Raw genomic sequence first — 13,964 nt, 5'->3', positions numbered from 1 at the left:
GTCACTTCTATGCAAAGGAGCAGAAGTCCAGCTGTTTACTGGGGACTAATGATTTGGATACCTGTGGGGCCTGGACCTCAGAGACCCAAGTCCTCCAACTCAATTCTCCTTGCAAGCAGAGGGTTGTGGGCTGGGCACTCAACCAGGAGGGGAGTCTTCTCTAGTCAGGAGAATGGATACTTGTTATATCTCAGAGCTAACTTCTCCTGCCCTGGAATCACCAATCCCATTCCCCATGCCCCGTGGTGAAGTCCGGACATTTCATTCCCGTCACATGAAAGCTGCCATGGGCACCATTTCAGTTCCCTATGGAAGGGAATAACTTCAAGCTGTGAGGCAGATGGAAGCTTAGACTCAACCTTGGCATGATCTGAGTGACTATGGCCCCACTGGTTTCTTCTGGCTGTCACATCCCCCTCACACCTAGGATGGTGGGCTTCTGGTAGCTACTGAACTCTGTTTGTTCAGCTACAAAATAGACTATCTAACACGGAAACCTTATCAGTAATTTAGTGCTTTCTTCTTGCCTGATGCTAAGCACCTTACCCATATTTTCTCACTTAGTCTATACAATAAGTAAGACACTTCCCTAAGGCCACAGAGGGTGGCAGAACCAGATCTCCAGTGAGTTCTCCCTAATTCCAGTGGTGCAGGTCATCCAGTGTAGAGGGGAAATGCTATTTACTTGCACGTTAATAACTTTCCTTTGCAGGATGAAAACCATCTGCATATAAAGTATGGAGCACAGAGCCTGGCACGTGGCAGGAATTCAAATGGAAGTTATTCATGTCATTCTACCAGAGGTGGTGCAGCCAGATGAGACCCCAACATACCTTCTGGGTCAAGCCACTTCCGCCCCTTCTCCCCAGTCCCCAGGGCTTATGAGCTTGAATTAAATAGGATTAAAGGCTTATCGGGGCTGGGAGCTACACCCCAACTCCTGAGTTTAGCCCCAGACCTTCTGTCCGCCAGCTGAGAAGGACGAGCGAGAAAGGCAGCTGCGCAGGGGAGTGGCTGTTGCCTTCACACGGTGTCAAGAGAGCTTCTGTGCAGGAGCCAGCCCTCCTTCCGGATCCCCATGGTGAGAAAATGGGCCCTGCTCCTGCCCATGCTGCTCTGCGGCCTGACTGGTCCCGCACACCTCTTCCAGCCAAGCCTGGTGCTGGAGATGGCCCAGGTCCTCTTGGATAACTACTGCTTCCCAGAGAACCTGATGGGGATGCAGGGAGCCATCGAGCAGGCCATCAAAAGTCAGGAGATTCTGTCTATCTCAGACCCTCAGACTCTGGCCCATGTGTTGACAGCTGGGGTGCAGAGCTCCTTGAATGACCCTCGCCTGGTCATCTCCTATGAGCCCAGCACCCTCGAGGCCCCTCCGCGAGCTCCAGCAGTCACGAACCTCACACTAGAGGAAATCATCGCAGGGCTGCAGGATGGCCTTCGCCATGAGATTCTGGAAGGCAATGTGGGCTACCTGCGGGTGGACGACATCCCGGGCCAGGAGGTGATGAGCAAGCTGAGGAGCTTCCTGGTGGCCAACGTCTGGAGGAAGCTCGTGAACACGTCCGCCTTGGTGCTGGACCTCCGGCACTGCACTGGGGGACACGTGTCTGGCATCCCCTATGTCATCTCCTACCTGCACCCGGGGAGCACAGTCTCGCACGTGGACACCGTCTACGACCGCCCCTCCAACACAACCACTGAGATCTGGACCCTGCCTGAAGCCCTGGGAGAGAAGTACAGTGCGGACAAGGATGTGGTGGTCCTCACCAGCAGCCGCACGGGGGGCGTGGCTGAGGACATCGCTTACATCCTCAAACAGATGCGCAGGGCCATCGTGGTGGGCGAGCGGACTGTTGGGGGGGCTCTGAACCTCCAGAAGCTGAGGGTAGGCCAGTCCGACTTCTTTCTCACTGTGCCTGTGTCCAGATCCCTGGGGCCCCTGGGTGAGGGCAGCCAGACGTGGGAGGGCAGTGGGGTGCTGCCCTGTGTGGGGACACCGGCCGAGCAGGCCCTGGAGAAAGCCCTGGCCGTTCTCATGCTGCGCAGGGCCCTGCCAGGAGTCATTCAGCGCCTTCAGGAGGCGCTGCGCGAGTACTACACGCTGGTGGACCGTGTGCCCGCCCTGCTGAGCCACCTGGCCGCCATGGACCTGTCCTCGGTGGTCTCCGAGGACGATCTGGTCACTAAGCTCAATGCTGGCCTGCAGGCTGTGTCTGAGGACCCCAGGCTCCAGGTGCAGGTGGTCAGACCCAAAGAAGCCTCTTCTGGGCCTGAGGAAGAAGCTGAAGAACCTCCAGAGGCGGTCCCGGAAGTGCCCGAGGACGAGGCTGTTCGGCGGGCTCTGGTGGACTCCGTGTTCCAGGTTTCTGTGCTGCCGGGCAACGTGGGCTACCTGCGCTTCGACAGTTTCGCTGATGCCTCTGTCCTGGAGGTGCTGGGCCCGTACATCCTGCACCAGGTGTGGGAGCCCCTGCAGGACACGGAGCACCTCATCATGGACCTGCGGCAGAACCCCGGGGGGCCGTCCTCCGCGGTGCCCCTGCTGCTCTCCTACTTCCAGAGCCCTGACGCCAGCCCCGTGCGCCTCTTCTCCACCTACGACCGGCGCACCAACGTCACACGCGAGCACTTCAGCCAGACGGAGCTGCTGGGCCGGCCCTACGGCACCCAGCGTGGCGTGTACCTGCTCACTAGCCACCGCACCGCCACCGCGGCCGAGGAGCTGGCCTTCCTCATGCAGTCACTGGGCTGGGCCACGCTGGTGGGCGAGATCACCGCGGGCAGCCTGCTGCACACACACACAGTATCCCTGCTGGAGACGCCCGAGGGCGGCCTGGCGCTCACGGTGCCTGTGCTCACCTTCATCGACAACCATGGCGAGTGCTGGCTGGGGGGCGGTGTGGTCCCCGATGCCATCGTGCTGGCCGAGGAAGCCCTAGACAGAGCCCAGGAGGTGCTGGAGTTCCACCGAAGCTTGGGGGAGTTGGTGGAGGGCACGGGGCGCCTGCTGGAGGCCCACTACGCTCGGCCAGAGGTCGTGGGGCAGATGGGTGCCCTGCTGCGAGCCAAGCTGGCCCAGGGGGCCTACCGCACCGCGGTGGACCTGGAGTCGCTGGCTTCCCAGCTTACGGCCGACCTGCAGGAGATGTCTGGGGACCACCGTCTGCTGGTGTTCCACAGCCCCGGTGAAATGGTGGCTGAGGAGGCGCCCCCACCGCCTCCCGTCGTCCCCTCCCCGGAGGAGCTGTCCTATCTCATCGAGGCCCTGTTCAAGACTGAGGTGCTGCCCGGCCAGCTGGGCTACCTGCGTTTTGACGCCATGGCTGAGCTGGAGACGGTGAAGGCCGTCGGGCCACAGCTGGTGCAGCTGGTGTGGCAGAAGCTGGTGGACACGGCCGCGCTGGTGGTCGACCTGCGCTACAACCCCGGCAGCTACTCCACAGCCGTGCCTCTGCTCTGCTCCTACTTCTTCGAGGCAGAGCCCCGCCGGCACCTCTACTCTGTCTTTGACAGGGCCACGTCAAGGGTCACAGAGGTATGGACCCTGCCCCACGTTACAGGCCAGCGCTACGGCTCCCACAAGGACCTCTACGTTCTGGTGAGCCACACCAGCGGTTCAGCAGCTGAGGCCTTCGCTCACACCATGCAGGATCTGCAGCGAGCCACCATCATCGGGGAGCCCACGGCCGGAGGGGCACTCTCCGTGGGAATCTACCAGGTGGGCAGCAGCGCCTTATACGCCTCCATGCCCACGCAGATGGCCATGAGTGCCAGCACCGGCGAGGCCTGGGATCTGGCTGGGGTGGAGCCGGACATCACTGTGCCCATGAGCGTGGCCCTCTCCACAGCCCGGGACATAGTGACCCTGCGTGCCAAGGTGCCCACTGTGCTGCAGACAGCTGGGAAGCTCGTAGCGGATAACTACGCCTCCCCTGAGCTGGGAGTCAAGATGGCAGCCGAACTGAGTGGTCTGCAGAGCCGCTATGCCAGGGTGACCTCAGAAGCCGCCCTCGCCGAGCTGCTCCAAGCCGACCTGCAGGTGCTGTCCGGAGACCCACACCTGAAGACAGCTCATATACCTGAGGATGCCAAAGACCGCATTCCTGGCATTGTACCCATGCAGGTGAGTCACAAGGGAAAGTTGGTCCCACATGGTCCCATGAGGAAGTCAATCGACTGTCCACACATCCAGGGCTCTGTGCAGGGTTCAAGGCAATGGCTTCCAGACTTGTTTTCATGTTAAAGTTTCACCAGTCAAATCTTTTCCTCTCTCTGACCCTGTCCTCCACTCCTCGTGCCCATGAGGTCCCTGACCACCTCTGGAGAACATCAGTACCCACAGAAGTTCAGGTTGAAAAATGCTAGTACAGAAGGAACTTCATCCTTGTCCGGGTAGAAAGCAAGAGTTTGCAGAATTTCTCTTTGTTGGTGTTAGAGAAAGAGGTTGCTAAGTCACATGAGGTCCCCATGAATTCCTCTCCTAGAAATGTGGGGTTTGTGTCCATCTATGTCACCTGTCTGCCTTGGGGGAATTGCAGTTTTTGTGAATGAGCCTGGGGGATGGAGACAGGGAATCAGGGAGTGGCCCTGGCCTCACATTTGCCTTGGAGCTAGAACATGGAGCCTGGGGACAGGCCCAGGGGTGCTGGTGCCCAGCCTAGACAACTCCTGAGGTGAGGCTGCCTTGGTGGGGCACTGACTGCCTTCTCCCCTCCCCCAATGCCAAGTACTGTCTCCCAAAGGTGTCATGCTGGGTGAGTGTGCGCCTAGATGCAAGGGCCAACAGAATGGGAAATTCTGAGTGAAGCTGTGTGGTCAAAATATTTGATGTCAGCATTGCAGATCTGGGTAAATCAAGGCTAAGGAGGTTTGCTGCAGGGTGGATGAGAGAAAAATTCTGCAGATCAGGGGCCAAAGTACGCCACAAGCCTCAGCAAGCTCTCCTGTCAACAAAGAGCTCCATCAAAACAGCTTTACAACACCTCTCCATGGCCTTTATCATCTACTATTTCACTGCATGGCCACAACACTTAAGCAGGGAGCATTTGTCCTGGTTCCTTTGAAGGCAGGACCTGAGACAGGGGCTTGCGTGCGGGCAGTTGGTGTGGGAGATGTTTGCTGAAGCTGGAGTGAGGGAGCAGGGTGAATTGGATGGAGCCCAATTGGTGAGTCCATTATTGAGGCTGTTGTTTCTGAAGAGTCCAGTAGCACCCTGACAAGTGTGAAGAGTGCCTCCTGGAGCTGTCCCTCTGCAGATAGAACTCAGTAGTTCCATCCTCTGTTAGCTGAAAGTCACCCCCAAACAAGAACTCGCTCAGGCTCTGGAGCAGCTTGGAGAAGATCTTGAAGTAGAAAAAGACAAGGGTGCCCAGAGGCAGGGCCCTGTCGGCTGTGGCTGAAATCAGAGGGCTGAGGCACCAAAAGCATCTACGACCGAATTGTCATCTCATTTTACCAAACGGGGCACTGAGGCCTGGAGGAGCACACGGGACAGTGGCCTGCAGCCAGAGAACTTGTGACTGAGGTCAGCTCAAGGTCTGGAAGGCAGGGGTCCTGAAGTCAGCAGGGGTGCTCCTGGGCTGGAGTCACCTTGTATGGATTCGGGTCCTGGCTCTACCACTGGCTGGCTATATGAGCCCGAGCAAGTTCCTTAATCACTCTGTGCTTCGGTTTTTTTTTTTTTTTTTTAATTTAAAAGATGAGGATAATAGTGTCTTCTCTACAGCAACTTCCACACTGCGCTCAGCCCAGGTCCACATCCCTGGTAAAGACTGAGGAGCCCTGTAGTTCATGCCTTCCCTTCCTGCCTCAGATAGGGAGGGAGTGATGAACTCAGACAAAAAGTATCTGGGGAGCTCAGGGAAGTCAGAGTGGAGACTGCGCCTGGGTCTCTCAACTCAGATGCCAGGTTGAGGAGTTGGCACCCGTGAGCATTCCCTGTAAGGAGGCTGCTGATCACACATGGGATTCACACCCCAGGCCCACTACCCATTTAACTTTCCAGGTACCATCAGGAAAGGCCCTGGCACCCACTCCTTCCTTACAAAATGTTAGCTCCCTTCCCGTGCCATCAACATTTTTCACGATGTAAAGGAATTCCATGGCACCCACTTTCAAATCTGAGCTTTCACTGTATCTGCAGAAGTGACAGGGAGTAGATGCCGGGCGGGGCTTGGCAGAACAGGGAACCACAGCTATGGAAGAGCTGGATGTGGACTTTCTTCTTTAGCAGAGGTGGTTGTCCATTTAAGTACCATGATCAGTAATGAAATAAAGAAATAAAGTAATCAAACCCCTAAAAAACAAGTGAGCTTTCAAATCTTTCCTTTCCTGACATGGAGCTGACCTCCCACTCTTTCAGATCCCTTCCCCTGAAGTCTTTGAAGACCTGATCAAGTTCTCCTTCCACACTAACGTGCTGGAGGGCAATGTTGGCTACCTGAGGTTTGACATGTTTGGGGACTGTGAGCTGCTCACCCAGGTCTCCGAGCTGCTGGTGGAGCACGTCTGGAAGAAGATTGTACACACGGATGCTCTGATTGTCGACATGAGGTCAGTGGGCCTGAGCAGCTGCTGTAGACAGTCAAAGCCATGTGCATGGTAGGGAAGAAAGGACTCTGGGACACAGGACGGGACCAAGGGGAGCACCCGGCTGTCGGGGCTCTGGCTAGCTAGCCCGGGGTTCTGGTGTAATTGGCCGGATGGGGCTCCACCACCAGTAGTTTTTAAGCTCACATGGCCTCAATGTGCATTCTAGGCTGAGAAGCGCTGGGCCAGTCTGGTGGTCCCCAAATGTCCCTGGTCATAGGATTAAGTGAGGAGACAGGGGAAGGGTGACCTTAAAAACACTGAGTCCAGGGTCCTTCTGAATCCAAATCCCTGCGAATCCAAAGCCCCAGGCGTGAGACCCAGTGACTAGTATATTTGACAAGCATCATCCAAGTGACTCTGATGATCAGCCATGTTTGGGAGAGCTAGGCCTCCTCCTATGCTTGGGTCTCATATCTTACAAAATCAGCGCAGGACAACCCTGGTCATGAGAATCATAAAGCCAATGGCCCAGTCAGAATATTACAGTTCAGCCACTATTGCTGCAAAAAGAACTCTTTACATCACAAAATTATTGCTGAGGGCATGCTTTCAGCTAGACCTCCCATCTGCTTCTGTGAAGGTATGCCTCACACAAGGCGAGTTTCCTTCCCAGAGCTGGGGGAAGGGAGTTAGGAGGGTAATGGGCAGAATGCCCGTGTGTAGTGGCCAGCCCTCTCCTCACTCCAAGGACCATCAGGCACCTTCCACGCGCACTGGGAGGAGGGAAGCCTGCTCCCCGGGGGAAATGGACCCTGCCTCCACCCCCAGCTGCTGGATTGACTGAGAGAGAACGCTGGGTGCTGGCTTGCAATACTGTTGTGATTCTTAATTGTCACTAGGTGGCGCTGGATCACAGAGGTGGGTTCTCCTCCCTGGAAGAGAAACTCCCAGGGCTTGGGTTTGGGTATGTCAGAACTTGTGGCGTCTCTAATGACTTTATTCTTCAAACGCTCTATTGAACATCCAAATGACCCTCATGCTAAATCTCTTTCTGCTTAACTGTACTTGTTGTTCAGTCGCTCAGTCGTATCTGACTCTTTGCCACCCCATAGACTGCAGCATGCCAAGCCTCCCGTCCTTCACCAGCTTAACAGTATAGTCCACATTTTTTCTTTTTTTTTTACAGAGGAGACCCATCCCACAGGTGTGCTTTGCTTAAAGATCCTTCCAAGCCACAGTTTGGAGGTTCAGATGCTGAAGTCATGGGCCCTGAGCCCATCCAGGCCATCCTAGACCATCAACCAGAAGAGATTGCTAATACACTGCCAACGCAGCTGTTGGCATTCCTTGCTGGACTCCTTGTTTCACAGATAAGGAGACAGGGGCCAGAGAAGTCACACAGTGGGACATATACAAATGGCCTGGAATGACCACAGGCTCCGCGGTGCAGTCCCACAGCTCTGAACACTCCACCAGTCAAGGACAGACTCCACCACACTAAATGCCATTAGGACATCTCAGCTAAGATGCCCAGTGGGGACTGTGAAATTAGTAAGCATGAACCTGGGAAGAGAGTGTTCTCAAAATGTGCTCCACTCACAGGCAGCATGAGTTCAGGGGAGCAGTCCATGGTCAGCAAGCTGAGGAAATTTATCAACAAGTTCCAAGCTGCAGGACTTGTCAGAGCCTTTAATATAACATACAATATGTATCACATAACATATTAATACATGAACAGAAAGAATGGGTCTGTTATGTACTATTTTTTTTAACGAATTTGACCACAAAGTCCCTTGTTCTCAAGAATCTTGTACTCTGGGAAATGCCAACCAAAGAATTCTGTAAGATAAGGAAAGGGCACCATACTTAGGCTGCCTGGAATTAAGAACAGTCCACAGGGCGAGGATTTGGGCCCCCTGGGGGCACCGAGGGCTTCCCTGTGGGTTCTGCCCCTTAGTGGGCAACTTTTCCCTTCCTTCAGGTTCAACATCGGCGGCCCTACCTCCTCCATCTCTGCCCTGTGCTCCTACTTTTTCGACGAAGGCCCACCTATTCTGCTGGACAAAATCTACAACCGGCCCAACGACTCTGTCAGTGAGCTCTGGACCCTTTCTCAGCTTGAAGGTGCGTGCAGAAGGCTTTCCTTCCTATTATTCTAGAAGCTCCTGAGAAATCAAGGAAAGACAGTTTGGGTTCAGGTAAAAGTAATCGTAGCCAGAATATAAAACCCCTGTCCTATTCCATGCACTCTGTGTATGAGACCTTCAATCCCTGCAAAACATTTACCATTATGCCCATTTTCTAGACGAGAAAAATGAGTTCTAACTAAGTCAGCTACCTTGTCTAAGGTCACTCAGCTAATGATTGTTCCAAAATTTGAACACTGGTTTGTCTAAAACCAAAATGCCTGCCATTCTTGCCATGACAACCATCAGTCTGAAAGACAAATGTAGAGCCAAAAGGATCCCCTGCCCATAACCAAATCCCAATGGGTTTCCAGTGGTTTTCCACCTTATCTGAACTCTCAGCAGCTGCCCAGCACATCTGCCTGAAGAAAGTTCATAACTCTACTGAACCTTCTGTTACCTGCCCTGGGCCCAGAGCAGAGGCTGGAGGAGGCAGTACAGCCCCTCTGCTTTACAGAACCACGGGTCTCCCGTTCACATCCCAGGGGATAGCCTGGCTCTGTCTCCCTTGCTTAGCTTGCAAAACCAAGGAACCTGGATGCCCATCTGACAGGAAGGCGCTGGGAAACCCACGGAGGTTGTGCATCTAATCAGAAAAGCGCTCTGCAATTTTCATTTGCGCATTTTCTTATCACACAAGCATTTGGGGGCAATCTTCCAAGATACACATTCAATAATATTATAAAATGTAAATAAAAATCAGGACCAGATGAATTCTCAATTTAAATAGATATTCAAGACTGGAAGTTAAAATCAGATCTGCAGACCATGGAGCCCAGGAATTGCCACGTCCAATATGGGAGCCACATGCCCCGCATGCATTGGAATGTGTAAAGCGTTAAGTGCACACGAGATTTTGAAGATTTTATGAAAAAAAGGATGTAAAATATCTCAATAACTTTATTGTTTAAAAATTTTGAGAGGAGCATATTTTGGATCCATGGAGTTAGTATTAATAAATAATTAATAAACAGTGTTAAACTTCATTTTATCAATTCCCTTACACTTGTTTAACATGGTTGCTAGAAAACTTGAAATGACATTGGTGGCTTGCATTTAAGCTCATGTTGCATTCCTATTGGACATCACTGTCCTAGAGGTTCTCACCATTAAATCACAAACTTGGCTCTTCTGGGGGTCCAGAGTGAAAAGAGTCTGGTCAGGTTAGCCCTTCTCTCAGGTAAATCAGTCAAGCCTTTTCCCATCACTTGGTGAAAAACACTCTCAAGCACTTGCATGCTCAGGATCAGGCACACATCCTTATCCTCATTTTATAGATGCAGAAACTGGGGCTTAGAAAGGTAGAGTGAATCGCATGCAGACATGAGGATACAGAACCAACCCTTCTCTCTCTGAGTTGAGGCAGTCTGGAGAAGACCAGTACCCAGCGTGCGGATTTGACTCCCTATTTTGAAGGGTCTTGTATCTTGCAGGTGAACGCTATGGCTCCAAGAAGAGTATGGTCATTCTGACCAGCACTTTGACTGCTGGCGCCGCAGAGGAATTCACCTACATCATGAAGAGGCTGGGCCGAGCACTGGTCATCGGAGAGGTGACCAGTGGGGGCTGCCAGCCACCGCAAACCTACCACGTGGATGACACTGACCTGTACCTCACCATCCCCACCGCCCGCTCAGTGGGGGCTGCAGATGGCAGCTCATGGGAAGGGGTGGGCGTGGCACCTGACGTGGCTGTTCCTGCAGAGGCCGCCCTTACCAGAGCCCAGGAGATGCTCCAGCACACTCCGCTAAGGGCGAGGCGCAGCCCACGCCTGCATGGCCGCCGCAAGGGCCACCACAGGCAGAGCCAGGGAAGGGCGGGATCTCTGGGCCGCAACCAAGGGGTGGTCAGGCCCGAGGTCCTGACTGAGGCCCCCAGTGGGCAGAAAAGGGGCCTGCTGCAGTCTGGTTAGGGTTAGAATCGCAGCTGCCCTTGGAGCTCATACATTTGGTCTCTTCCCAACTGCCAGCATCCTTTCTGTTGGAACACCTAGGGACAGGAAGCTCATCCCCTTCAAAGTCAATCCCCTGCAGGGAAGTGAAGTCCAAATCTATCCCCACCCATGCTTCTTAATCACCAGCCCCTGGTCCTCACGCTGTCAACTAGAGCATCTCGGTCTAATCGCATCATAATGTGAGCCACAGATGCTAGGCACATGTACATTTTCTGGTAGACACATTTAAGAAAAGTACAAAGAAGCAGGTAAGATTAATTTGAATGATGTACTTTAACTCACTGTATTCACAGTAGTATCATTTCAGTGTATACTCAGTACAAAAACTACTATGAATTGGGATGCTTTTGCACCGAGTCTTTGAGATCGGGTATGTGGCCCATGCTTGTACCTCTCCATCAGCACATGTCACACTGGTCCAGCTCACAGCAGCCACCTGCAGCTGGCGGCTCCCGTGTGGCACAGTGCAGGCCCAGGGGTGCGGAGCGCCCACTCCCTCTCCACACTGTCCCCATTCTGTCCTCCCTGGGCCTGCATCTTTCCCATTAGAGCGCCTCTCTCCCTCTGCCTGGGACCACGTCTGTCCCCATCACGCGATGTTGCTCTCAGGGACAGGGATGTCCTGCTCAGCTCGTCTCCTACTGCTGCCAGCTGGCATGGCGCCTGATACAGGCAGTGGATACACAGTGAACACACACCTATCAAGCTGAAAAGCTACGTGTTCCTCCAGGTAGCTGCTCTCAGACACGCGAACACGAGTTCAGGTCCCTTAGTAATCCTCTCTTCTCTGCCCCAAACCCTCCCAATCCAATTGTACACGATAAGTCTATCTTTCCTGCATGTTTCTCCCATGACCGCTTCTCCTGCTTCTGCCACGGACCCAAAAATGAGCTCTGATGCCACGAAGCTTCCCACCATGCAGTGTTGCTGTCAGAGGAGAGAGTGGCCCTGGGCGGCAGTCTGGGAACCTGCCCAGCTCGTCCAAGTGCAGCCTGTCACTGTGCCAGCTCTGACAACCAAGCTGACTCCTAACAGGGTGAGAAGTTTGAGGCAGGGAGAGCCCAAGAACTCCCCTGGATCTGGGCCAGCCCTGGGAGGAGACCTGGAGCCCAGGGGTGGCCTGGGGAAAGGAGACACCTCTAGCTGATGTCCTGGGACCATGCAACCCTGCTCTGCTAGAGTCACGGGACCAAAAGTAAGAGAGCTCCCAGGGCTCAAAGTCGTGGTGGGGCGAGGCCAGGAGGACAGGGGCCCCCACTGCCCATCCCTGCTCCTGGAGGGCGAGGCCAGGAGGACAGGGGCCCCCACTGCCCATCCCTGCTCCTGGAGGGCGAGGCCAGGAGGACAGGGGGCCCCCACTGCCCATCCCTGCTCCTGGAGGGCGAGGCCAGGAGGACAGGGGGCCCCCACTGCCCCATCCCTGCTCCTGGAGGGCGAGGCCAGGAGGACAGGGGGCCCCCACTGCCCATCCCTGCTCCTGGGGGAGCCCCCACTGCCCCATCCCTGCTCCTGGAAGCCCAGGCTCCAGGACTGCACGCTCAGGATGAAGTTCTGCCTTGCCCTCTGGTGAGTGCAGGCTGTGGTCGCCACAGTGACTTCCCCAGGGGGCTAGGAACAGCCTGGACTTCATCAGTCCCATTCCCAGACCTCAGAGGTCTGGAGAATCTGGGCCACCACCCATCCCTTAGGGGTTCTCTCTGCTAGAAGACCTCAAACCAGCCCTCGAAAGCCCCCATGAAAGGCAAGATTTTACTCCAGCTCCTTTTCCTCCTGCTAAATTCAAGAAAGATTCAGGGCATGATTAAATTTAGTAGTATCATATATCCTGTGATCTAACCTTTTTCCTCATTAGACCTATTGCCATACAGACAAATGTATGATCACCTTCTATGCTTCCACTCTAGGACTCTCTCTCCTCCCTCTTCTCTCTCTCTCACATACATACACACACACACACACACATATATATACATGCATATATATTATATATATAGCTATCTGATGATTACCTAAAGCAAACAATAGTATCTTCTAGATGGTAGTATTTAGGCTGATATTTTAACTTTCTTCTTTATACTTTCTCTTTTTCTTAAATTCTTATGATTAGCATATGTCATTATTTCAGGATGCAGCAGTCATTATTCCAAAAATATAATAAGATAAAATAAATTATATAACTGAGTCACTATCATAGTGATCATTAGCAGTTGTTTATCTTTTATGAGTTTTCCTTTTACATCATTTGGATTTCCTTGATATGCACCACTGACATTTACTATAGCTTATTTTGTTTAAGGTGTCTTGTATGTGTTGTGGGGTCCACAGATGGAGAAGATCCTGGTGGGTCTTAAATGTCTTAAGTAGGGGAAGAGGTGGAGCAGTTCTTGGGGTGGGTGACATACACAGATCTCCCTTCCAAGTGTCACACCACCTGGACACCCATTATTACCATCTCCGCAGAGTGGACTCTGCCTCAGAGCCATAGACATCAGCGGTTATTCACTGGCAGCCATACGTCTAGCACCGTGGCTGTTTGCCTTCGTTTAGGCCACCAGCATTTGCACCACTTTGGGTGTTCAGAGAGTTGCTCCATATGAACTTGTGGGAAACAGGCTCACTCAGAAGCAGAGAGGTGGTTGAGAGCCCAGGTTCCAGCTTGAGCCTGTCCAGGCGGGAAGGCCAGCTGTGTGACTCTGGGCAACTTAATTTATATCTCTGTGCCTCAGTTTCCTCTTCCACGCCATGGGCAAGATATTAGCACCTTTGGGGCTGTGTACATGCATGAGTTAATCTCATGCTTGGCCAATGTCCACTATAACCATTCCTCCACCATGAAACCAGATACCCTGGAGTGCACTTTTCCAGCTCTCTGTGGGACACGTGTTCCTGCCTGGGCCAATCAGAGGCCCCTGTACTGGATGCAGCAAATGACCCAGGGAAGCTGAGTAGCAGCGATGTCCAGATGGCGAGTGTGCAGGCCAGCACCGCCACGCCCCAACTTATCAGGGGCAGCAGCAGCACCCTCCAGAGGCAGTTCCTATGCCTGGCCACAGCTGAGGTCTTGCTGAGTAGCTCCTTGCTTCTGCTTACTATTCATCCTGGGCCCCCAGCTTGCCCACCCAACACCGGGTGAAGCCCTGGCTCCTCTCAAGACAAACTTTTCTGCCTCAGTCATACACAGACTTTGTTTTTGTACAATGAACTGCACCATCCCTCCCCCTCCCTTGTCTTGAGGTCCTGGCTCAGTGCCTGAGTCCTCACCAGCCTTCTGCTCCATTTCTGTATCCCGG

General features: G+C 53.6%; 1 protein-coding gene across 1 annotated transcript; it reads left to right on the top strand.

Annotated features, from left to right (window-relative positions):
• Window positions 1-999: 999 nt before the first annotated feature.
• On the top strand, window positions 1,000-10,680 carry RBP3 (retinol binding protein 3). The gene is made up of 4 exons (XM_061405604.1): window positions 1,000-4,126; window positions 6,365-6,555; window positions 8,516-8,658; window positions 10,154-10,680. The coding sequence occupies exons 1-4, from the start codon at window positions 1,079-1,081 to the stop codon at window positions 10,630-10,632; spliced, it is 3,861 nt and encodes a 1,286-aa protein (XP_061261588.1). The 5' UTR covers window positions 1,000-1,078; the 3' UTR covers window positions 10,633-10,680.
• Window positions 10,681-13,964: the final 3,284 nt, after the last annotated feature.

Source organism: Bos javanicus, chromosome 28, assembly GCF_032452875.1.
Source record: "Bos javanicus breed banteng chromosome 28, ARS-OSU_banteng_1.0, whole genome shotgun sequence".
In the NCBI taxonomy this organism is placed as follows: domain Eukaryota; kingdom Metazoa; phylum Chordata; class Mammalia; order Artiodactyla; family Bovidae; genus Bos; species Bos javanicus.
This window is presented reverse-complemented; position numbering and strand designations above follow the sequence as displayed.

What these genes read in the sequence shown, in the direction of transcription:
- RBP3 (XM_061405604.1), top strand. Translation starts at nt 1,079, where the DNA reads ATGGTGAGAAAATGGGCCCTGCTCCTGCCCATGCTGCTCTGCGGCCTG. An exon ending in CTGGCATTGTACCCATGCAG is followed by an intron (nt 4,127 to 6,364) that starts GTGAGTCACAAG and finishes CCACTCTTTCAG; the next exon opens with ATCCCTTCCCCTGAAGTCTT. An exon ending in GCTCTGATTGTCGACATGAG is followed by an intron (nt 6,556 to 8,515) that starts GTCAGTGGGCCT and finishes CCCTTCCTTCAG; the next exon opens with GTTCAACATCGGCGGCCCTA.